We start from the raw sequence: 25036 nt of genomic DNA, 5'->3' as shown, positions 1-25036 counted from the left end.
GTTAGTGGCAAGCAAATCTCTGTGAGTTTAAGGTCAGCATTGTCTACATAGCAAGGTCATCCAAAGCTAGATAGTGATACACTCTCTAAAATGATTAACCAGCCAATCAACAAATAAATAAAATAAAAGTAAAAGCAAAATAGTATGCATTCAAAAATTAGAGCTTTCAGACTGATGAAAGACACTGTCTTGACTGGAGGTTCTGCCCACAAAGGTCCCTAACTGGCTTATGTTGAATTTCAATAAAAAATTACATAAAGGAAAATGGAAAACAAAATCACACAAACCTGTGACAAAGCTCAGCTCTGATACGGCAGCTAGATCAGCATTGCTGGACTGCCCAGCCCCCTCCTCTAAACTTGCCTTTGACATCTGCTCTTCTTATCTCCAAATGCACATTGTGTGAAGAAGGAAAAGCACTCTGACATTTGGGAACAAATCTCGTTGTGCAAGCAGAGCAACTTGATAAGAGAAATATTATTATCAGGAAGGAAAGGCACATCCTTCACTTTCACATTGCCCTCCCATCAAGCAAATCTCCAAATGTGAGCCAGTGGACAGCAGCACAGCTAGAACTGTTTGCAGAGCTAAGTCCTTTAAAACAAACATGCTATGTACTTCATTTGTTTGGTTTTTGAGACAGCAATTCCCTATGTAGCTCAGACTGGCCTTGAACTCACACTTCTCCTGCCTACTGACACTGGGATTGTAAGAATGTGGCAAGACATCCACCATAGAGTGTTAGAACACATAGCTGAGTCATATTCATAATATTTCCTTCTTTCATAGTCCTGTGTTCCAAAACTTTCTGTAGGTTATCTATTTTTTTATTAGTCTTACATTTTTTCAAAGTGTAAATTGTTTCATTAACAATTCATAAACAATTAATGAACATTAAGTTTTCTCTGATTTAAGGTAGAATTGCTTAGTAAAATCTTTATCTTTTAAAATAATATTTCTTCTAATATATGATCATTAATTTTATCTTAGCAACTAGTATCTTCAATGTTAGAACCGTCTTCATTAAAACAATACAACACAAACACACAGACACTAACACACTTATACATATAATATATTATATATATATATATATATATATATATATATATATATATAGAGAGAGAGAGAGAGAGAGAGAGAGAGAGAGAGAGAGATGTGGGGGGGATGAATTTAAATTTATTGGAACAGCCAAAGGTCTACTGGTCAAATATCATTAAAGATGAGATTTTTCCATGATTGAAGACACTGTGAGTGTTGATTTGTTTTGCAAAGTGAGTTGGAATATGCAAGTATCAATAGTTTCTCTTAGATTGAACTCAGACAATGAACAGGAATGTATTGGCTTATGGAGACTAGGGAGTCTGAGACTAAAAAGTTAACTGAACCATCACATGATGGAAGGCTGTAAGGCAAGGGAGAAGAATAAGGGCCTGATCTTTCACTGGAAAAGCACCAATTCATTCTTGAAGAGCAAGCTCTCACTGAACAACAACCTTTTAAATGTCATACTTCATAATACTGCAATGGAAAAAAATTAAATTTATGAGTTTTGAGAACGATAAGCACTGAACAATAACACTGACCATGAAAATGGTTACAGAATGTATTCTTTATGCTATATCTCAGGATAAAGTGCAATTGATTGCATTGTATGCGCAGAAACTTGTGTGAATACAGTCTAACATGCCAAAGTTCTCTGTGTTCTTTTATAAAGACAATCAATGTCATTGGGCATATGGAAATGTCATTGCTGATGCCATATGTTATCATGACATATGCCCATATATTTTTATCCTCTTTGCCCCAATTTCTGATGTGCTTATTATATAATAATCAAATGTTCTACTACAATTATTAAAGCAGTTTAAACAATGATATTGTGTTAGTAACTGAAGAAATGGAAGCAACAGTGCTCTGTACATCCCTGGTGCATGGAAGCATTAGGAGTCTTAAATTCTTCAGGTGTTTTAAGCATACAGCACTTCAAAGAATAAGGAAAGGAGGTAATGGCTGTGCTATCAGGTCAAAGGTCATAGAGTTTCCATCTCATGCTTCCCATCACCAGGGGATCTTTGCAATGTGATTCCAAGCTAATACTTTCTGTTTGCTTATTTACTTTTCTGTGGCACAAGGACAGCTCAGTTGTGAGTACAGTTTTATTCTTATGGGATTATTTTTTTTCTTGGTTTCATAACTTGAGTTGCTACTGTACCATTTGACTATACATTCATCTTCACCCACTCTTTGTTCAGAAAATGACTCCCCTCTCATATTCTTAAAATTACAGATGACTCATTAGTACCATGGGAAGAAATATCCTTTTGACAATGCGGCATTTTTACTAGAAATAGAAAGATATTTTAGATCTGTAGTGAAAATAGAACCTTGTTATATTTTGGAATATAGAAATGTATTCGTTGAAAAACTGTACCATGTCCTTGAAAGTCTCCTAACATTTTTTTTTTAAAACCATCCTCTCTTCCAACAATCCTAACATGATGCACGCCATTTCTGTACTTGGGCTGTATGAGAAGACTCACCCAACAGGCTACACATGCCTGATCCGTCATCACAAGAGTGATTGTGATTGAGGTAGCAAGTTTTCAGTTAGGTTGAGGAAAGTTATGTTTTTCTAGGAAAATCAGAAAATTAGATGGCATTTAAAGCCTTATGATTCTGTGGGTTGTCATCTCAAAGGTCTGTGACTTACAATTCTCCTTCCCATATCATCAGAGTCTCTAGAATAGCTGTCAGATGGACAATCCCTCAACTCCAACATGTTGAAGCAGCCCCTGAATCTTTCTCCTAGTCCCCATTCTTGCTTATTCATCATTATTTGTCCACTCAGTCTCTGCCTCAGAAAAAGTCCAAGGGCAAACTAAAAGACCTTTGACATTTAGTAGGCGCCCATCACATTGTTAAGAGACTCTTTGAATAAAAGTAACAAAACTCAGCAAAAACTAATTTCAAGGGAAGACAAAAAGAGAGGGAAAAAAGCAAACTTATGGGCCAAATCTGGTTGAATAACAAAAGACACAGCATTCAAAGTGATACCATCAGGACAACCCTCCAGCGGTCTGGGCTCTGGTTTGCTTATGCTAGCTGGCTGCGTGTGTAGGTGGGCTCACCCACAAGGTGGCAGAAATAGACATCAGTCCCACTAAGTTAACATCTACAGCAGAGTAACCTTAAAAAAAGAATGCACATATATTCTAAACTCTAACAAAAGCTCTAGAATTGCTAATAATCAGCTGGTATGGTTTGTTACTGTGAATAGGGGTATGTGATAGTCTTCTGGACCAGGTGAATATCATATGTTGAATCATTTCCTGAATGATGAGAGACACTTCTATATGGTCAGGCAGCAGGGCAGAGATTTCTTTCACAATGAGGAGACAGAAACTTCTGGAGAAGCTATTCTAGATAGGTAAAAATGAACAATTGCTACCTCCCCTACATATTATGCACCTGCATACTTAAATTCTTATTTGCCCTACAGGTCCTTTCAAGATAGCTTTGGTCTCTATCTAAAACCAATAAAACTGAGGTTAGGTACTTTGCCCAATTGTAAAACTACAAGTAAGCTGGTAGCATTTCCCAAAGCTCTTGCTTCTTAAAAACAAATTTTTCATATTCACTATCAGCATCTAATATAATTCAATACACTCCCCACCTGGTCGTGAGTGGATGATATACACCTTTATGTAGAACCTCAATGTAAAACTTAATTTCTGTGATCTAAATTGAGATGTGAAGACGAGTTCCAGTGATAGGGAAAACATAAAAGAAGATAACACAGTAGAGTTGGGCTGTTGTATGAGGAAGATATTAGCTAACCTAGTAACATTAGTACAGTGTGTCTGTTTATCTTATAATGGCTCTGAAGTTAGCTAAAGGGATCACTTAGTACATCTTAAAGGATATCCAGTTTATTTTCAAGGCAAATAACCCCACAGGATTCTCTCCTAAAGCCCCACTCTCTCTTCCAACCTGAGAAATGATGCACGTAATTTAACAGACTCTTTCCTGTGTACACAGTCTTCTCCTTTGTGTGAGAATACAGCCAAAATTAAAGACAAAAACTAACTGTGAAGTATTGATACCCATGACTGTTTTGTTATATGTGCACTGTATTGTTTAACTTTTGAGTGATTTTCATCAAGTTGATAAGCGTGGCATGAATGACTCCCAGGCCCCCATTTCCGTTTTCCAGTCCCTGTCATTTCAGTTTGCAATCCGTAGCTTAAAGACCTACCCCCAGCCACAGGAAGGTTGTGTTAGGTACGTTAGGTTCTTTTAGATGAGCTGAAGTTAGTGAGCTGCAGAAAAGCAAACGCTGTGAGAAAAACTGTGAGAGATTTTCATTCACCCAGGAGCCGAACAAGGAGGAAAATGTTTGCCTAAAGTCACAGCATATAAGGGGAGTGGGGGGAGGCAGGAGAAGACCGCTTAAAGATTCTCAGACAGGGAAAAGGGCAGACACCATGGATTGGGCTGGAAGGAGACATGCGTGCTGTGATGGGGACCGATGAGAATCTCTTGCCATCTGTGTTTCCCATCCCAAGCTTCAAAGCATCTCTCTTATTGCCACGTGACTCCCATTCTTCCCGCACCTTGCACAACCCTATGCCTTCCTGGCAGTGGAAAGACAGGGAACATGCTCTGCTCCCTGGCAGAGTAAGAACAGTTTCCCATTCTGACCACCAGAGGGGTTTGGAGAAGAGATGTGCACCTGAGCCCAACTTAGAGCTCTGTTACTGTTTCTAGAGTGCCTCTTTCTTCTACATAGTGATACAGTTCCGCCTACCATTAATTCAGAATTAAATTTCATTAGGAATTACATAAGACCAGGGAGTAGTTCAGTGGAAGACTGCTTACTTAGCACTTGTTGGATCCTGGCTTTGATCCCAGCACCTGGGGAGGAAAGTTACATCGAGTTTGAAATTTGAAGAAAGACACATATTTGTTTACTCCCTTATGTGAAAATGTATTCAAATTCCAAAGGGATTGACTGCCAAATACAGTTTTAGAACACACATGATGTGTAAATTGAAAAGTTCTGTGATTTAAACTTCCAGGCAAAGAATAAATTCAGTTATAAATATTTGCCTGTAACATACATTACTTATTTGTTTTGTTTTTTGAGAAAGGATCTTACTTCATCACTTAGTCTTGCTTTAAACTCACAACAATCCTCCTGCCTCAGCTCCTGAGTGTTAGTATTACATGAGTGAGCCTCCACATCTGCATGTGATACTTCTAAATATTTCTTGTCGTCCAGCGTACTTTTCATATGTCATCTTTTGCCTTTGGCTGCAGCTTAACTTTTAGAGAAGGTAAGTGGAATCCATTTGGAGTCACCCCTGTTATGTGGCAGTTTTCTGATAACATACAGATGAGATATAAACTTAGAACTTAAGTTCTAATGGTGTACTTTAAGAAATATGGGCTCTCGATTGAAATAAAGGTTCAACTAATGGCTACGTATTCAGAAAACAAAACCACAAATACACCACTTATCAAACTCAAGTTTCCTCCTTGACAATAACCATAGCAACAAGTCACTTTCTATAAGTGCGGATATGAGAGAGATGATCAGATTGTGACAAATAAATGGATCTAACTGATATATTCCACATAATCATTGAAAACTGGGGAATTACTGGTGATTAGTCACTAATCAGTAAGACAGGGGCATCACCCTGCCATTGTAGAATCATCTTGGTGATTTTTTTTAAATGCATGGAATGCTACAGACCCAATTCTGATGCCATGAATTGAAATCTTGTGATTTTGCCCAGTACAGGTATTTCCATAAGTGAAGTGACTTAGTCATAGAAAAGTGGGGTCCAGAATTTCACAGGTAGAAAGAACGAAGACAGCTTTGTAATAATAGACCCAATTCTGGAATCTGTCTTCTTAACTTGAGGCAAATCTGCTGTATTTTTTCCCCTGGATCCTTAAACTGTTCATTACCAGGGATGCTTATCAGTCTTCCATCAAACCACCTTGTGTTTTCTTTAACACCAGAAATGATGTTTTCTTGGCAAGGTTGCTGACAAGTGTGACTTGGTTGGCCAATGAGTAGTTGAGGTTAGGTAAAATCTGTTTGGCTCAGTAGATATCACCCAGGGTGGCTGTGAGTACTTAAAACACAGTAAGACTAGATTTAGAGGACTGGAGATAGTATGAAAAAGTCACACAAAATACTTCAATGATTTTGATATCATTTTATCCCCCAATGTCAGTATTTCAGTTACATTGGGTTAAAGGAAACACCACTAAGGTGCGTTTCACACTCTTCAATTGCTTTTCCTATAGTACTTAGAGAATCTGAAATCTTTGTTTAGAGTTCAGGTTTCTATTTTACAATATATTTGTATTGGATAGTGCTAGGTTATCTACACCTCCATCTTTCTATGTTCATTTGTGCTACTGTTGGTAGCTGAGCATTCCCTTATCTGTAAACAACTAAGGGCCAGGACTTTTATACATGTGTTTTCTTTTTAGGAATCAGCACAAAGCTTTACAAATATAGCACTAAAGAGTCAGATTTTCAATTGGAATCAACAGTTGAACCTAAATTAGGCCCATGCTGCTTTTCAAGTGTCTGTCATAAACATACTACTCAATTATTTGTTGTATAAACACAGCAAAAATATTATTTAACTTTAGTGAATATACACAAAAAGATACTTGACTGACCAGAACAGTCCCAAGGTGGTTATGAATGCTTCATTTCCACAAATACACCTATAAATGATGTTTTTATACATCGTGGTTAGATCTGAATTTATCCACAGTGCCTTCCTTGTTTAAAAACTTGTTCTCAGGAAGAAAATTATTCCCGTATTAAAATGTTCTCACAAATTGCCTGTAAGTCAATTCCATTGCAGTGACGATGTTAAAGCCCTTGTTTTTCCCTTACAGTAAATGAACTGAGGGATAGGTTTCAGGAATAGACCCAAATGTAGCTAGCTTGTACTAAAAGACACACTCTTGGTACTTGACACTGGGGCCACTCAAGTGAACCTTCTATCAGCCATGAGTGTGAAGAATCATTTCAGACTAGGAGCTGGTGTTGTCTTTTCTCCTCTGCCTCCAAGTCTCAAGTTTTCTTTGGGGTTGAAGTCACTTAGTGTAATTAAAATTATCTTCAGGAGCTATGTTGACCCTAAGTAGATGACAAGGGCGATGAGATATTATACTATATCATCACCTAACACATTCTTCTAAGAAGCCAAAAATGTTATGCATTTGAATACTGCATAAATATTTGTTGGCTTAAACTCAAATAGTATTTGTTTCTTCAGCTAACAGTGTACTGTTATCTTCAGTAGATTAGGATTTTTCCCTGAAAGGGAAAATTTGTACATGTAAATATGTTGTATGTGTAAATAGAGAAGGCAAAGATATCCAGATGGTTGGCAGCTTTGGAGCTAATTCTTCATTGTAAGTGAATATTGATCCCTTTGGATTCTCCACACCACCATGCTGTACCTTGAATACCATGGTTTAGAGAAACATTCTTCTGAGTGTCTTTGCAGTTGCAAACTGACTTCTCAACTATGGCAAAATTATGAGGAGAGCAGATACAGACCTGTAAAGAAATAAACAGCAGAATAGTTGTAAAAAGTAACCTTAAGTTCTAAATCAAATTTACTGGCCTGATAATGATTACAGTTCCACATATAATAGGGTACCAGCTAAGCTTGGATACTCTTTTTATTATTGTAAGGCTATTGAAAGTAAACCCATAAACACTTCAGAGGGACATATATGAAGCTAGTATTTGAACATATGTTTCAACCTGAGAAAAAGAGTATAGCATTAATATGGGAAAAACCATTAAAATGGTTCAGCAATGCTGGTGTTATTGTTACAACCCTTGGCAATGGAAATGAGTGGGCATGTGGTCAAAGAGCAGGCTTAGCACAGCATTTCCCCACCCTGGGGATGGGGGTCTCCGTTGCTTTGCTTATCTGTGAAATACAGTGGCATTAGTTGCCAAAGAACTGGAATGATATGGGATAGTACAACCTACTCTCTTGTATTATTTTATTACTGTGTTTAACAGACATAAAATTGCCTACCAAATTGCCTTGCAATTTTCTAAATATAGGTTTTACTCTCAGTAGTTGAGTTTTTTGTCACAGCACAGAAAAGACTAACAGACCTGCACTAGTTAGGGTATATTTTCATGGCACATTTAGGGCATTTCTCCCTATATACTGGATAGGAAGTGCTGTTTTCAAACAGCGACACGGCATTTGAGGATTGCTTCACTTGAAGATATTGAAATCAAAATGAAAAATCTATTAGTGACCTGAAGTTTAAATGTGGAGAAGAAGTCTATCAAAAATTCTTAATCAGAAACAAAGAGCATGTTATAGAGCATGCTAATCATAATGGAGGTCTATGTAGATATACGTGTAAATGTTAGAAGTTAGTTTTAAGGAATTGATGCACAAATATGTAAAAAAAAAAACTGTGCTGGTGTCATTATTAAGTGTTGAATTACTTGTATAAGACTCTGAGTTAGAGATTCAAGACACATACACATCACACACACACACACACACACACACACACACACACACACACACACACACACATACGCTGAGCTAGGAATATAGCCCTGTGGTAAAGCACTTGCTTAGCATGCAGGAGGCCTTAATTCAGTTTCCTATATTCCTTAGAATTACTTCTCTTTAGTATGGTATTCACAGAGAAGTCGGCTTTGCCCTCCTACTTCTGCACAGTCTGAATATCGATCAATGCCTTAAAGAACTGTGTCAGAGTGTTCCATGGTGCTCCATTGCATGGTGAGTCATTTTTTTTTTTTCTTTTTTCTTTTCTCTGCACACTGATCCTTGCTGTGTAGTGAGTCCAGCTTCTGGGATGGACTCTGTTCATAATTATGAGTCCTGAGTTCTCTGGAGTCTTTGAGCTTTTCTTCCATGCATTTGGGAGTCAATTGGGATTAGAATTCAATGTGTCAGCTAACTCAGAAATCCCAATACAGAATTTAGCACTCCTGGTCAACAGGATACTCTCCAGGGAGCTTGGCCTCCAGAAATCAATGCCTGGATGATATCCATCTAACCCAAGTGTGCTCGATGGCAGCTGCTTTTGTTTCCTATTACCAGTGGAGTGATAATGTTTATTTTATAAGCACAGATAGTGAAGGAATATTTATTTTTAAAACACGCAGTTCTGTTGAATGATTTTGCATTCTACAGGATTAATTTTCCAGATATCTGACCTAGGCAAACAAAACATTATGAAAAGGAATTCCTATGAATTTTAGAATGAATAATGAAATATGTCCCCATGTCAAACCTTGGCTTAACTAAGACACTTAAAGTAAAAATACTCAGAAAATGAGGACATTCTCCTAGCTGGTATGCAAACTCAGGTAAGTGTGTGCTGGAAGGTAAGAGCCATCATAGGTTTCCCCTCTAACATAAATGATGCAAAGAGAGCTGATGTTCATCGTGCACATCCACCGCGACTGTCCTGGATGTACAAACTGGAATTATTGATGTACAAAGTACAAAGTAGAGTTTATGCTTCTGTGTTTGTTCCTGTCTTACAGACCTTTATAGTATTGAATAAAGGGAAGGCCATCTTCCGGTTCAGTGCCACCTCCGCCCTGTACATCCTCACTCCCTTCAACCCTCTTAGGAAAATAGCTATTAAGATTTTGGTACACTCATATCCTTTTGAAAGCAATTTATGTTAACTATTTGTATAAATTGTGTTTTATAGCTATATGTATTATAATTGAATTAAAATATGCATGCACTCCATAGCTTTTATCATATCCACTAGCATCTTTGCTTGGTCACACAAATCTTTTTTTTTTTCTATTTTGTGGTGATAAGAATTGAACCCAGGGCCTCAGATATGCACTGAGGCACACCTCCAGCCCTAAACCTTGTTCTACACTCCAGGATTCTAGCCAGGGAATGGTGCCAGCCACTGTAGATGGGTCTTCTCATCTGAATTAACAAAGCAGTCAGAATAATTCCCCAGAGGCATGTAATAAGGCCTGCCTCCTGGATGATTCTGGATTAAGTCAGGTTGACAATTGATACAAGTTGTCACATGTGTATTGAATTCCCTAAGTTTGGTACAAGATAATCACATTTATTGTTACTATCTATACAGAGTCGCATAGAATTTTCAGTGAAATTATATAACAAAAAAAAATCTACTTTCAAAATAAGCTACAGGTTAATCACAGATTTGATATATGCCATTGTAAGAATCTCAAGAGACTCCAGGGTCAGCTAATTTTTCAAGCTTTCTAATGGTTTATGTGCAGTACAGAAGTATTGGGTGCATATCAGATTTAAGCCACTGAACACGACTCCACAGTGCAAAACTGTCTGTGTGGTAAAGACGGAAATGTTCGCGAAAAAGCTGAAACTGCTCTAAGAGGTTGGAGGGGGCTGGGCTCTGTGGTGCCCACTGGGGTTCAAAGGTTTCTGCAACTAAATTCCAATGTGGGTATTGATTAGTGAAAAATCATTTAGACTTAATTTCTTTTGATGATCTGCATCATAATTAATATAAAATGCTATTGTAAGTTTTATAAGGCCATACTAGCAAGATTAAAAATATTACATTCTAAAATCTAAGGAATTGATCAGAGCCATGGGTTTGATTTGTTCCCCAATAATATAAAAAAGTAACTAAGTAAATAAATAAAAAACAAAAAATAATAAATAACAGCATTATACTAACAAAAGGAAGAAGAAAATAACAGAAAGCAAATTAATAATAGTCACAAAAACAATTTAAAAAAAGTAGATGTCATTCTCTTTTTGAGTCGTATTTACAAGTAATTCCTTACTGCTATCAATAGGCTATTACTGAAAACAAAGGATTTAATACATAAAAAATTTCTATGGTCACTGTTTTAACACTTAAAAGCTTTTCTATCTTAGTTTGTATTTCTAGTGCCATCATGTGGACATTTGATGAAAACCTTTTTTACACCTGATGGTAATGTTCCATTTGGCCAATCATCTGTAGTAGAAAAAGCACCTGATCTTCTAGCAGAAAACCTGTATGTTAGGATCCAGTATCAACCAACTGTGTTGTCTAGAGCTTAGACATTGTTTCTGTGATTTCTGAAATGTTTTTAAGGCCACTTTCATAGCTACAATTTTATAACATTTTCTTCATTCAACCTATCATTCAGTGCATATATGCTTCTCTAAGGCATTGTGTGCAAGCATTTCCCATGTATTAACTTTTTTAATCTACACAACCAAACAACAAAGTTTGTCCATGGTTAACAGCCATGTATGAATGTAGGTGGGGACATAGGGAGGTGAATATACATAGAGGACAAGTGACTGGCTCAAGAGCATGTTGCTGTGTAGGATTTCAACTGCATTCAAGTGATGATGAGCCTTGACCTTCAAGAGTGCCCCCTTTTCATCTTCTCCAACACTATTGTACTTGCATAAACTCATTCAAAACACAGCAACCCAGAACTTTGCACCATACTCTGCTTTGACCATAAGGCATATTCGTTCATAAATTCTTTTACAGAAGAAATTCCAGTGTTACAGAAATACACCTTCCTCAACAATTTACTATTCTAAATGTGTAAATTGGTTCAAATTAATGCTTTCTGCTCAAGATGTTGTAAATCCATATAACAGAAATAGAACCCCCACCCAAGTTCTGTGGGAGGTAATCATACTGATTTAAAAACAGCTGCAATTATAGCTTGTATTCTTACATCTGCCCATACTCTCATTTAATCTGGAACTGTGGAGGTCACACTATTATGCATATTTAATCAATGAAGAAAGTGAAATTTAAGGGGATTAGATAATACACAGGCACATGCTTATCCATGAGTCATGTTGCACTGAGATTTGGGTTTTTCAGTGTTACTGTTTTTTAAATATAGTACATGAACTTTCTTTTGTATGTTCCTTAACACTAACTTACATTATTCAGCATGTTAATTATGTGCACTATTTTGACCAATTGTGTGTTTATGACAATGAGTAACCCTCCTGACTGGACAAAGAATGTAGAGTAAGTTCAATTATATATTTTAAAATATTTATTCATGTACATGCATGTGAAATTTTTGAAACAATGTTTCAATGTACCCTTTAAATAAAATTGAAGAGTGTACATGATAAAGCCATTTATATATACAATTATACAATACGACAACACTCTCTGAGTTGTAGGCTTAATAGTGTTAGATCTAGGTTTTCCCTTTACCTTGTAGTTGGTAGTTTTGTTTTGTTTTGTTTTTCAAGACAGGTTTTCTCTATGTATCCCTGGTAGTCCTGGAACTTACTCTGTAGTCCAAGCTGGCCTGGAACTCAGAGAGATCCACCTGCCTTTGCCTCCTGAGTGCTGGGATTAAAGTTATAAACCACTGCACCTAACATCGTAGTTAGAAGCTAACAGAAGTCTAAGAGAATATTCAATGATTTTCTTTTAGGATCTAGTATTTGAAAAAATTCAATGAAAATAATTGCAGAAAGATAAACAAGATACATGCTAGGCTTTCATACCATACAAACTCCACATTAATTTGGTTAGTTAAGAATCAAAAAGGTTAAGCTGTAAATGCTACATTAAAAACAACATTGAGTCTTGTTAGCATGAGGCATTCATATTTCATCCAGATTTGTAACTATTTCACATGTAATCATCAAGAACTTGACTAAAATTTCAGGATTATAAAACTTGGAAATTCAGTTGATTGAAGGTTTAACAGACAACTGATAGTTCCAGCAGCATTTTCAAAAGCTGGAAGCATTACTAACAATATTGACCATCTCACCATGCTGGGGGTACCACTGGAGAAGAGAGGCACAGTTTGTGATAACTTGAGCAATGTCTGTTCCAGTCCCAGCTATTTTACCTGCTCACACTGCCCAGGTTCTGACCCGTATGACTCTCTGGCTGCTCACTCTAACATATACACAATATTCCCAAAGCCCCTTCTTTCAATGCTTCTAGAGGGAAACCCATGAGAAAATGGACAGATTCTGAAAAAACAAAAACAAAAAAACAATAAGCCATGTATAGGATGGATTCAGAAAGTATTTAAGTTAACATGAAAGACACAAACACATACAACCAACTAAATAAAACAAATCTTTTAAAAAAATTTGAGATTGAGATTATTTTCCTTCTAAAGGAGAATCAAATTATGCTTCTGTGTATCATTGATTGTCTATTCCAACCTGTGGCCTTACCTGCTAACTTTCAGGAGACTCTGCTTCTGTTGATGCCAAGCCATTTCAGAAAGTGCTAGACTGACTGTTCGTGGCATGTATTCCTCACACTGCTTGAACAGTAGCTTAAATAATGACCCTTTGGCAGTAGGTATTTATTCGAGTTCCATTTCTGTTGCTACGATACAATAACATGACAAATCAACTTAAGGGAAAGATTGTTTCTTTTACTCACAACTCTAGATTTCACTGTTATTTCAAGAAAGTTGAAGCAGGAACTTGACGTAGCTGGTGGCATCACATTTACAGGCAAGACCAGAGACAGAACAAACATGGGCATGCTTAGTTCTCAGCTAGTCTCCCCTACTCTTCTACAGTCCTGAGCCCCAAATCAAGGAATTGTGCTGCCTGATTTCAAGGTGGGGCTTCCTACATTGGTTAAGGCAGTTAATGTGCCCACAAGCCAGCCGGAGCTAGCCAAGCACACGTTGAGACTCTCTTCCCTGTAGGTTTTGTCAAATTGACTTTTAAAACTAACCATCAGAGAAGTCAAGTTTAAATTAATGTGCTATTTTATTTCTGTGGAACTAAAAATCAAGTGGCTTAGTTTTCTTTTTAGAAAAGAATATTAGGAAACTGATATACTCTGAGTGAAAACTACAATGTCCTTAACTCTTGTTGACTACTTTTTTCTAGATACACCTTCACAGGAATATATACTTTTGAGTCACTAATAAAAATTATTGCAAGGGGTTTCTGTTTAGAAGATTTTACTTTCCTTCGTGACCCATGGAACTGGCTTGACTTCACTGTCATTACATTTGCGTAAGTGCCTTTTTGGGTAAACTTGAGAGAATATAGTTTGGTTTTTCTGTCCAAGTTCAGATGTTTAAACATGGTAAACCATGCTGAAATGGTTTAGGCAATGAAACTCTATGTTTTACTGTTTACCTGAAAAGAGTAAGACCACTCCACTGTTCCATGTGGAGTAGTTGAAACAACAATTTTAGTATCAATGATGGTCTATCTGAAAATTTCATATATGCCGGTCTTCTCACACAAACACCCCCATAAGACAGAAGTGTAAATTATTTTCATCTGGGTTGGGGATTTAGCTCAGTGGTAGAGCACTTGCCTAGCAAGCACAAGGCCCTGGGTTTAATCCTCAGCTCAAAAAAAAAATTATTTTCATCTGACTTGGAGTATGGTTTTTAGAACTCACAGCAGCACAACATGTATTGGCTCTGCTCATTTGCACTGATCCTTCTTATTCATGCTGTGCACACTCCTTCCATAGTTTCTTTTGTTAGCTTTGTGGAATAATAGAAAGCAAGTAGTCATGCATCAAAATATGCTGAAAATAAGATCACAGAACAAAAAGAAATTCAGTGCACTATAAACTTGCTAAATTGTTATTTTATGAGGCAATTGATCTCTAAGGATTATAAGCAGATATACCCTACCTCTGTTTCCCTTTGGACTCATTTCTTATTCTTCCTTTCATCTCTCTCTTTATGACCTTCTTTATTTTTACTCAACAGAAACCTTTCAGTTTACACTAGTTCTATGCTCATTTCCTGTTTTCTGTCTTCTCTCTTTTGCAAGTGGTGAACTGCCTCTAAAAAGAGAAGCTGAAAGTAACAGGAGTAAGTGAAAGTAGGTATGGAGGACAGTGAACTAACACCACTTACCCCATCTTTGGAAGCTGACTTTCTGGGCATCAGCAGGTCTTAAGGGGTAGATAAGAGGAGAAATGGTACTGATCTACTCAGAAATGTAAATACTGGCTGACTGGTCTTAATTTTATAACTTTATATTGGATCAGGATATACAATCCTTCCCCGTGCCTTTCAACCACAATTTTCAGAATGGTTTTTGGGACTTCTGTTTCTTAAAAATAAAATAAAAATAATGAAAGAGCAGCACTGGGCCACATAAGATGCTATTATTAATTTATCTAATTTCTATTCAAACATTATGTTAGGAAATGCTGTCTTGAACAACAGGACAATAGATAACCTATTACAATAGCTAAATTTCTGTTGAATGATTTTACATATTATTTCTTTTCTAACTGAAACCATAGCCCATGGCTTGTTTACTCTTTAATTAATTTTCCCAAATCACATACAATTTTGATTATCCTGCTTCCCAAATGGCATCAAGGATGTATATTTTATGTAATTTACATTTAGTTAATGGTATTTATTGTGATAATAAGGCTACAGTGATGAATTCTAAACTTTAATTTTCAACTTGCACTACTATCATTTAAAATCAGCACAAGATCTTTATAAAAGTGCCAGTTAAACATTAAGTTCCTTCAAATCTTCAATTTTGATTTAACTCTACAGGTAAGTAACAGTTTGTAAACCTGGGTAATTTTCAGCTTTTCACACACTTAGAGCACTGAATCTAAAAACTATTTTTATCAGTTCTAGGTAAGACGTGATTAGTATAAAGCATAAGGTAATTGTACCTACAAATCTCTCTTTGCATCCTGTTACTGTGTTTGTGTGTGAACTCCCCACTACAGATATGTGACAGAGTTTGTGGACCTGGGCAATGTCTCAGCATTGAGAACATTCAGAGTTCTTCGAGCATTGAAAACTATTTCAGTCATTCCAGGTGAGTGCTATGTATAAGAGTATAGGTTATTCACTGAGTTAACTCTAGGACTTTTTCAATTGGGCCTCCTTGCTTGACATTCATCATTACAGAAACCCAAAGAATCATAAGACAGAGTGCTTCACATAATATTCCTCTTATTGTCCCTACAGGTTTTATCAGCTTTTGTATTTAATGGGTAGACACTCTAATATGCATTCCAAGTAGCTTCTACTTTAAAATGTATTTTGTAATGTCAATGTTATGAAGAATTTATTTCCTATTATATGTATTAATTTTTATTCATTATACCTAATGATACCTGTGTAAAACAGTCTTATTCTTTTCTAACAAAAGACAAATTATATGATGATAAAGAATAAACCTACACCAGCATGGAAGAATTGTTTTAAAATGAAATAATACTCTAAATTATTTTTATATCAAAAATTTACCTGCCATGGGCAGCATTTTGGGACTTATACAATGACTCATTTGTTTCAAGAGAATTGTGTGAAGGATTTATTTATTACTTCAGATGTTTAGGGCTTCGTAGTAATAAGCTTCTCTCTTTCAGGCCTGAAGACCATTGTAGGGGCCCTGATCCAGTCTGTGAAAAAGTTGTCTGATGTCATGATCCTCACTGTGTTCTGTCTGAGTGTCTTTGCTCTAATCGGGTTGCAGCTCTTCATGGGCAACCTGAGGAATAAATGTGTACAGTGGCCTCCCACCAATGCCTCCCTTGAGGAACACAGCATAGAGAGGAATGTGACTAGAGATGATAACGGCACACTTGTAAATGAAACCGTGTTTGAGTTTGACTGGAAATCATATATTCAAGACTCAAGTAAGAATTACCATTCTGTGTACTTATTCTTTCAGTGTTTGCCTTCTATCTATTCATGGACTAGTAAAAGATGAACACAAGGAAGTTATAATCACTTAGAAAATTATCTGATGAAACTTCTTAAAATATTTAAACCTATGTCATTGTTTGGCATTTTTCTCCTGGATATTGTTTGTTTGCTTTGACAAGAGCGCTAATGATCTAACCCATACTTTGCACAAGTTGAGCTGGTACTGTACTACTGAGCCACACCCCCAGCCCTTTCCATGAACTTTAAATAATAGGCCATTTGTATCTTTCTTAATAATAAGAAGAATTATGTTAAGCTGCTTCTCCATGGTTTGCACACATATAATGTCTAATTTTATAACTATTCTAATTCTTACTGTTTAATACTATTTTCTATTGTATCGTCATGTAGGATGCTAATGAATTCAGTTAGGGAGAATTTTCCTAGGATACTGCATCAGTGTACATTCCTCAAAGGACAACTGTAACAGCAAAAGGAAATATAGTTTGTGAAAACCCTTTGCTAAGTATGGCCACTAAAAATTACTGTGGTGGCCTGGACTGTGCAAGGATACAGGGGAATATTGGTGACAACACATGGCTTAATACATGATGAAATATTTTTTGTAGACTAGACTCCATTGTTATTGTAGGGAAATGAAATGAGAACCACAAGTAATAATATTAGATTTGAAAAGCAATATCATCAAAAAGAAAACAATAAAATTAGTTTAACACTAAAGACATCAATTGAAAAGCCAGAATAATCAATGAAGTTATAGCAATTAGCTTGTCTTAGTTTAAAGAATTTAGATGAAATCACTGATCACTGAAAGAATCAATTATGAAAGAGTGGAAAAGTAAGTGACTCATTTCTTTTCCTTTTTAGTCTTTCTCTTTTTAAAGTGACAATGAAATAAGCACAATCTTCTGCCGCTTTCCTTAATTTTAATATTTGTCTATAGCAGTACTTCAAAAGCAGTGAAAGTTAGAACACGATTCATCTAGAATGGAAATATGTCGAAAAATACTGGATGTTTAAACCCAAGCTCTTCATATGCTTGAATCTCACCATTTTGTTAGTACTTCAGGGTAATGAATAATGTTCTAGAATAAAGAAAAAACCTCAGTGTCCTAGAAAGCTGCTGAGATTGTTCTTAAAGCTACTTAATAGTTCTTGCAGTAGCGATAGTGTAAGGAAAGAGCAAAGTCCCATTGTAATTGGGTCTGAAAAACGCCTTGGTTTGGTATGTTCTCTGTGATGTTCAGTTGCATGCCAGCAAATGGTCTGCAAATAAATGTCAGTGTTTCAGGAGCGATGCCTTATAAACGATGTCAGAGCAGGGAACAAATGTGCCTTAAACATGTCACACAATGTCCCTAAGTCCTCACTTTTACCAGTGCCCTGAAAGCTGTAGTTTGTCCAACTTTTGTCTAAGATCAGACACTGACTAGGAAAACATCCCTTAGGGTTTATTCTCTCTCCTGAAAACGTATTAAACATTATTTTTTATATTCTAAAGAAATAAACAAAAGCTTATTTTCAACTCTAAAGTCTGATTATCACCTCTAATAATATTATGCTTGTTGAAAAGAGATAATTTTAAAGCAAATATAAATATAATAAAGTGATTCATCTTTGACAATGAAAGAAAAATAAATTAAATATTTTGACAGGTAAGTTATATTTTCTTTAGGTTAAATTTTCTTTTGGACTTGGAAGACAGCTTAGTCAGTAACTGCTTGCCTCTCATATGTGAGAATCTGAGTTTGGATCACCATAACCTACATAAATGTTATGTGGGTAGCCCCAGCACTGGAGATAGAGACAAAGACAGGTGACTTTGCAGATCCTACTAGTCAGCCAGTCTAGTAAGTTAGGGAGCTTCAGGATTATTAGTGAGAGACCCTATCACAAAAACAAGAGATCAACTGAAGAAAAAGAGCATTGACCAGCAGCTCTATATGTGCGTGTCTACCCATGTACACATGTACATCCATTCAAACATGTCAACTCACAAAATAAGAGACAATATTTAATTTATAAACATGGGAATCAAAAAGTATATTCTGAAATTATCATAATCATTTCTCTTTTATTCCAAAAGTTTTTTTAATTTAAATTTATTTAGTTATTTTACATCCCAACTGCAGTTTCCCCCTCTCTTTTTCTCTCAGTCCCTCCCCCCACCTCCCCTCTGCCTATCTCAATCTTCTCCTCCTCTATTCTGCTCAGAAAAGAGCAGGCCTCTGATGGCTATCAACAAAACATGGCACATCAAGTTACAGGAAGCTAAGTACCTACCCTTGTATTAAGACTGGGCAAGGCAACCCAATGTGAGAAATAGGGTCCCCAAAGCAAGCAACAGAGCCAGAGACAGCTCCTATTCCCACTGGTAGGAGTCCCACCAGAAAACCAAATTATACAGCTGTAACCTATGTGCCAAGGGCCTAGGTCAGTCCCATGCAGGCTCCCTGGTTGTTGGTTCAGTCTCTGTAAGCTCCTATGAGCCCAGGTTAGTTGATTCTATGGGTTTTCTTGCGCTGTCCTTGACCCCTCTGGCTCCTCCAATCCCTCCTCCCTCTCTTCGGCATGATTCCCTGAGCTCTGCCTAATCTTTGGCTGTGGGCCTTTGTATCTCTTTCCACCAGTTGCTGGATGAAGCCTCTCTGATGACAATTGGGGTAGTCACCAACCTATGAGTTCAGCAGAATATCATTAGGTATCATGACGTTGACCCATTTTTTTCTCCAGTCCTGTTTGGTTCTATCCTGGGTCTCTGGGTCATCCAGCTTCTGCTTCCTTGTGCTTCAGTCTGTGTCAGAGGTGGGCTCACTTTTGTGGCATGGGTCTGTGGATGGAACAGTCATTGATTGGCCACTCCCACAATCTCTGCACCACCCTTACTCCAGTACATCTCATAGGCAGGACAGATTGTAGGTCAAAAGTTGTGGGACTGGGTTGGTGTCCTAATCCCTTCCCTGGAAATCTTGCCTGATAACAAGAGATGGCCAGTTCAGGCTACATGTCCCCTATTGTTTGGAATCTTAGCTGGGGTCATCCTTTTAGATTTCTGGGAATTTTCACATATCAGGTTTCTACCTCACCCTGAAATGCTCACATATCCAGGCCTCTAATTCAGTACTCTCCCCTCCACTGGTCTCCCACCTACTCCCTCATGTTTCCATCTCCACCCATCCCCAGTCCACCTACAAAAATCTCTTCTATTTCTCTTCCCAGGAAGATCCAGGCATCCCTTCTATTTTTCTTCCCAAGAAGATCCAGGCATCCCCCTTGATCCCTCCTTGTTACCTAGCCTCTCTGAGTCTGTCGATTGTAGCATGGTTATCCTTTACTTTACAGCCAATATACACTTACAAGTGAATACATACCATGATTGTCTTTGTGGGAGTGGGTTACCTTACTCAGAATGATTTTTTTCCCTAATTCCATCCATTTGCCTGCAAATTTCATGATGTCATTGTTTTAAACACCTTGGTAGTACTCCATTGTGTCATTGTGTAAATGTACTATGTTTTCTTTGTCCATTCTTCAGTTGAGGGACATCTAGTTTGTTTCTAGGTTCTGGTTAATAGGAGTAAAGTTGCTATGAACATAGTTGAGCAACTATCCTTGTGGTTTGATGGAGCATCCTTTGGTATATGCCCAATAGTGGTATAGCTTAGTCTCAAGGTAAATCAATTCCCAGTTTTCTGAAAAACCATCCTATTGGTTTCCAAAGTGGCAGTACAAGTTTGCACTCCCACCAGCAACAGAGTAGTGTTCCACTTCCTCTCCATCCTCTCCAGCATGAGCTGTCACTTTTGTTTTAGATCCCAGTCATTCTGTCAGGTGTAAGATAGAATCTCAAAGTCATTATGATTTCCATTTTCCTGATGGATAAGGATGTTGATTTCTTTACATGCTTCTCAGCCATTTGAGATTCCTCTGTCAAGAATTCTATGATTATATTTGTACCCCATTTTTAAATTGGATTATTTGATTTGTTCATGTCTAGTTTCTTGTGTTCTTTATGTATTTTGGAAGTCAGCCCTCTGTCATATATGGAGTTAGGGAAGATCTTTTCACATTCTCTAGACTGCCATTTTGTCCTCTTGACAGTGTCCTTAGCTTACAGAAACTTTTTAGTTTCATGAGATTCCATTTATTAACTGTGGGTCGATCTTAGTGTCAGCGCTACTTTTGTTCTATGCAGGAAGTTGTCTCCTGTGCCAGTGCATTCAAGGCTAATTCCCACTTTATCTTCTATCAAGTTCAGTATATCTGGATTTACGTTGGGGTATTTGATCCACTTGAACTTGAGTTTTGTGCAGGATGATAGATATAGTTCTATTTGCATTCTTCTACATGTTAACATCCAGTTGTACCAGCACCATTTGTTGAAGATGCTTTCTTTTTTCAATTGTATAATTTTGGCTTCTTTGTCAAAAATGAGGTGTCCATAAGTGCGTGGATTTATGTCTGGATCTTCAATTCATTTCCATTCCATTGATCCCACATGTCTGTTTTATATCAATACCATGCAGTTTTTATTACTATAACTCTTAGAGCTTGGAATCAAGGATGGTGATACCGCTGGAAGTTCTTTTATTGTACAGGATTATTTTAGCATTTCTAGGTTTTTTTTTTCTTTTGTTTTTCCACATAAAGCTGAGTATTGTTCTTTCAAGGTTGGTAAAGAATTATGTTGGGATTTTGATGGGGATTGTGTTGATCTGTAAATTGCTTTTGGTAAAATGGGCATTTTACTATGTTAATCTGACGGATCCATGAGCATGGGAGATCCTTCTATTTTCTGACATCTTCTCCAATTTCTTTCTTCAAAGATGTTAAGTTCTTGATAAATAGGTCTTTCCCATGTTTGGTTAGAGTTACACCAAGATACTTTATATCATTTGTGGCTACTATGAAGGATGGTGTTTCCCTGATTTCTTTCTCAGCCAGTTTATCATTGTACAGAGGGCTACTGTTTTGTTTCTGGTGTTTTTGTTTGATGGTTTTGTTTTTGTTTTAATCTTGTATCCAGCCCTTCACTAAAGGTGTTTATCAGTTGTAGGAGTTCCCTAGAAGAATTTTTGGGGTTGCTTATGTATACTATTGTATCATCTACAGTTAGTGATACGTCTTCCTTTCCAATTTGTATCCCCTTGATCTTTTCTAGTTGACTTATTGCTCTAGCTAGAACTTATATGGAGAAAGTAACAGCCTTGTCTTTTTCTTGGTTTTAGTGGAATTGCTTTGAATTTTTCTCCATTTAATTTAATGTTGGCTATTATCTTGCTGTATGTTGTCTTTATTATGTTTAGGTGCGTCCCTTTTATCCCTGATCTCTCCAAGACTTTTCTCATGAAGAAGTGTTGGCTTTTGCCCAAGGCTTTTCCAGGATCTAATGAGATGATCATGTGTTTATTTCCTTTCAGTTTGTTTATATGATGGGTTACATTGATGGACTTTCATATGTTGAACCATCCCTGCATCTCTGGGATGAAGCCTGCTTGATTGTAGTAGAGGCTTTTTTATGTGTTTTTTAAATTCAGTTTGCCAGTATTTGTTGAGTATTTTTGCATCAATGTTCATGAGGGAAATTGGTCTGTAATTCTCTTTCTTTGTTGAGTCTTTGTGTGGTTTTGGTATCAAGGTGACTGTGGTCTCATAAAGAGAATTTGGCAGTGTTCCTTCTGTTTCTATTTTGTAGAGCAATTTGAGGAGTATTGGTATCAGCCCTTCTTTGAAAGTCTGGCAGATTGCTGAGTTAAACTATCTGGTCCTGGGCTTTTTGCTGTTGTTGTGTGTGGGGGGATTTTTAATGACTGCTTCTATTTCTTTATAGGTCTACTTAAATTATTTTTCTGATCTTGATTTAATTTTGGTAATTGGTATCTATCAAGACTCCCCATAGAAGGTCATACCTTTTTGGAGGAGGGGATGTAAGGTGGGCTGAAAGGAAAGGCTGAGGGAGGGGAGTGGGAGGAGGGATGAGTGAGGGATCTGTGGTTGGTATGTTGCATGAATAAAAAATTTCTTAATAAAAAAATGAAGAAGAGAGAAATTTGTTCACTTCTTTAAGATTTTCCAGTTTGGTAGAGTACAGGTTTTTGAAGTATGACCATTATGATTCTCTGGACTTCCTCAGTGTCTATTATTATGTCCCCCTTTTTGTTTCTGACTTTGTTAATTTGGATATTCTCTCTCTGTCTTTTAGTTAGTTTGGATAAGGGTTTGTCTATTTTGTTGACTTTCTCAAAGAATAAGCTCTTTGTTTCACTGATTATTTCTATTGTTTTCTATTTCATTGTTTTTATTTTATTTTCAGCTGTGAGTTTGATTATTTGCTGCCATCTACTCCTCCTAAGTTTGTTTCTTTTGTTCTAGAGTTTTCAGGTGTGCTGTTAAGTTGCTAGTATGAGCTCTCTCCAAATTCTTTATGAAGGCATTTAATGCTATGAACCTTAGCACTGCTTTCATTGTGTTCTTTAAGTTTGGGTATGTTGTGCATTCATTTTCAATAAATTCTATGAAGTCTTTCATTTCCTTCTTCATTTTTTCCTTGACATAGTGGTAATTCAGTAGAGAGTTGTTCAGTTTCCATGAGTTTGTAGGTATTCTGTTATTGTTGAAATCCAACTTTAATTCATGGTGGTCTGATAGGATGTAGGGGGGTATTTCAATTTTCTTGTATTTGTTAAGACTTGCTTTGTAACCAAGTAGTGGTCAATATTGGAGAATGCTTCATGAGATGCTATGAAGAAACTGTATTCTTTTGTGTTTGAATGAAATGCTCTGTAGATATGTTAGGTCCATTTGGGTCATAATTTCTGTAAGCTCCAGTAGTTCTCTGTTTAGTTTTTGTCTATATGGTCTTTCCTTGGTGAGAGTTGGGTATTGAAATCTCCCAATATCAGTGCATAAGAGTCAATGTGTGATTTAAGCTTTTGTAGTTGGAGTTTTCCTGCCTGGCCCACAGTCAGGACAAATCTCTCTTACCCGCCAGGCCCATAGACACTCAGACCCAACCAAGTAAACACACAGAAACTTACATTGTTTACAAACTGTATGGCCGTGGCAGGCTTCTTGTTATCTACTTCTTCTATCTTAAATTAACCCATTTCTATTAATCTATACTTGGCCACGTGGTTTGTGGCTTACTGGTGTCTCTACATGTTGCTTGTCATGGTGGTGCCTGGCAGTGTCTCCCTCCAGCCTTCTGCTTCCCACAATTCTCCTTCTCCTTGTCCTGCCTACCCTATCCTTCCTGCCTGGCTGCTGGCCAATCAGTACCTTATTTATTTTAACCAATCAGAGCAATACATTTGACATACAGAACATCCCACAGCACTTCCCCTTTTCTTTTTTTCAAAAAGCAAGGTTTTAACTTTTATATAGTAAAATTTCAGATAACAAAACAATTATCAAGCAAGAATTACAGTTATAATATTAAAGAAGATATACTATCTATCTTATATTTGTGAGTCTAAGGTTTTATATCTAACTTATCTTTTATCATAACTGAGGAAATTATGACTATCTAGTCTTCAACCACATCAAAGATCTCAGAAGGATATAATATTGCCTGAGAACCAGGAGAAGGATGCAAGCAACTTTCGGGAGTCTTGTAGGGTAGACAGAGACAGCTGGCAGTCTAGACAGCCACCTCATGTTCCTTTGTAAAGTTGGGGCAACTGTCTTCAGCCCACAGGGCTAGAGTCTCTTGGTCACTTTTCTTAGTGTCCTGTAGAATGTCTGGCAGTTTTCCCTGTGAAGCAGGAAGATTTAGTAGTGTTTCCTTTACAAATGTGGGTTCCCTTGTGTTTGGAACATAGATATTGAGAACTGAGACGTCATCTTGGTGGATGTATCCTTTGATGAGTCTGAAGTGTGCTTCTTAATCTCTTTTGATTAATTTTGCCTTGAAGTCTATTTTGTTAGATATTAGAGTAGCTAAACCAGTTTGCTTCCTGGAGCCATTTGACTTGAAAGTCTTTTTCCAACCATTTAATCAGAGGTAATGTCTATCTTTGATGTTGAGGCATTTTCTTGTATGCAAAAGAAGGATGGATCTTGTTTTCACATCCATTCTCTTTATCTGTGTCTTTTTTTTTTAATTATGGAATTGAGTCCATTGATATTGAGAGATATCAATAACCAATGATTATTGATGCCTATATTATTTTGTTGTAGTTGTTGATGGTGGCAGTGTGTGTGTGTGTGTGTGTTACTTCTTTGCATTATGCTGGTGAAAGATTACTTATTGTCTGTGTTTTCATGGGCATAGTGAACCTCCTTGGGATGGAATTTTCCTTCTAGTACCTTCTGTGTGGC

General features: G+C 36.9%; 1 protein-coding gene across 2 annotated transcripts in view; it reads left to right on the top strand.

Annotated features, from left to right (window-relative positions):
• LOC118581481 (sodium channel protein type 1 subunit alpha) overlaps nucleotides 1-25036 on the top strand; it is a 140989-nt gene that overhangs the window by 58689 nt on the left and 57264 nt on the right. For both annotated transcript variants that reach the window (XM_036183638.1, XM_036183637.1), the window contains exons 3-7: nucleotides 9602-9720; nucleotides 11980-12069; nucleotides 13929-14057; nucleotides 15769-15860; nucleotides 16417-16686. In XM_036183638.1, coding sequence (XP_036039531.1) covers nucleotides 9602-9720; nucleotides 11980-12069; nucleotides 13929-14057; nucleotides 15769-15860; nucleotides 16417-16686 — 700 coding nt within the window. The remainder of the gene's footprint in view (nucleotides 1-9601; nucleotides 9721-11979; nucleotides 12070-13928; nucleotides 14058-15768; nucleotides 15861-16416; nucleotides 16687-25036) is intronic.

The sequence above is a fragment of the Onychomys torridus genome, chromosome 4 (assembly GCF_903995425.1).
Source record: "Onychomys torridus chromosome 4, mOncTor1.1, whole genome shotgun sequence".
Lineage (NCBI taxonomy): Eukaryota > Metazoa > Chordata > Mammalia > Rodentia > Cricetidae > Onychomys > Onychomys torridus.
The sequence above is the reverse complement of the archived record's forward strand: the minus strand, read 5'-3'. Positions and strand labels throughout refer to the sequence as shown.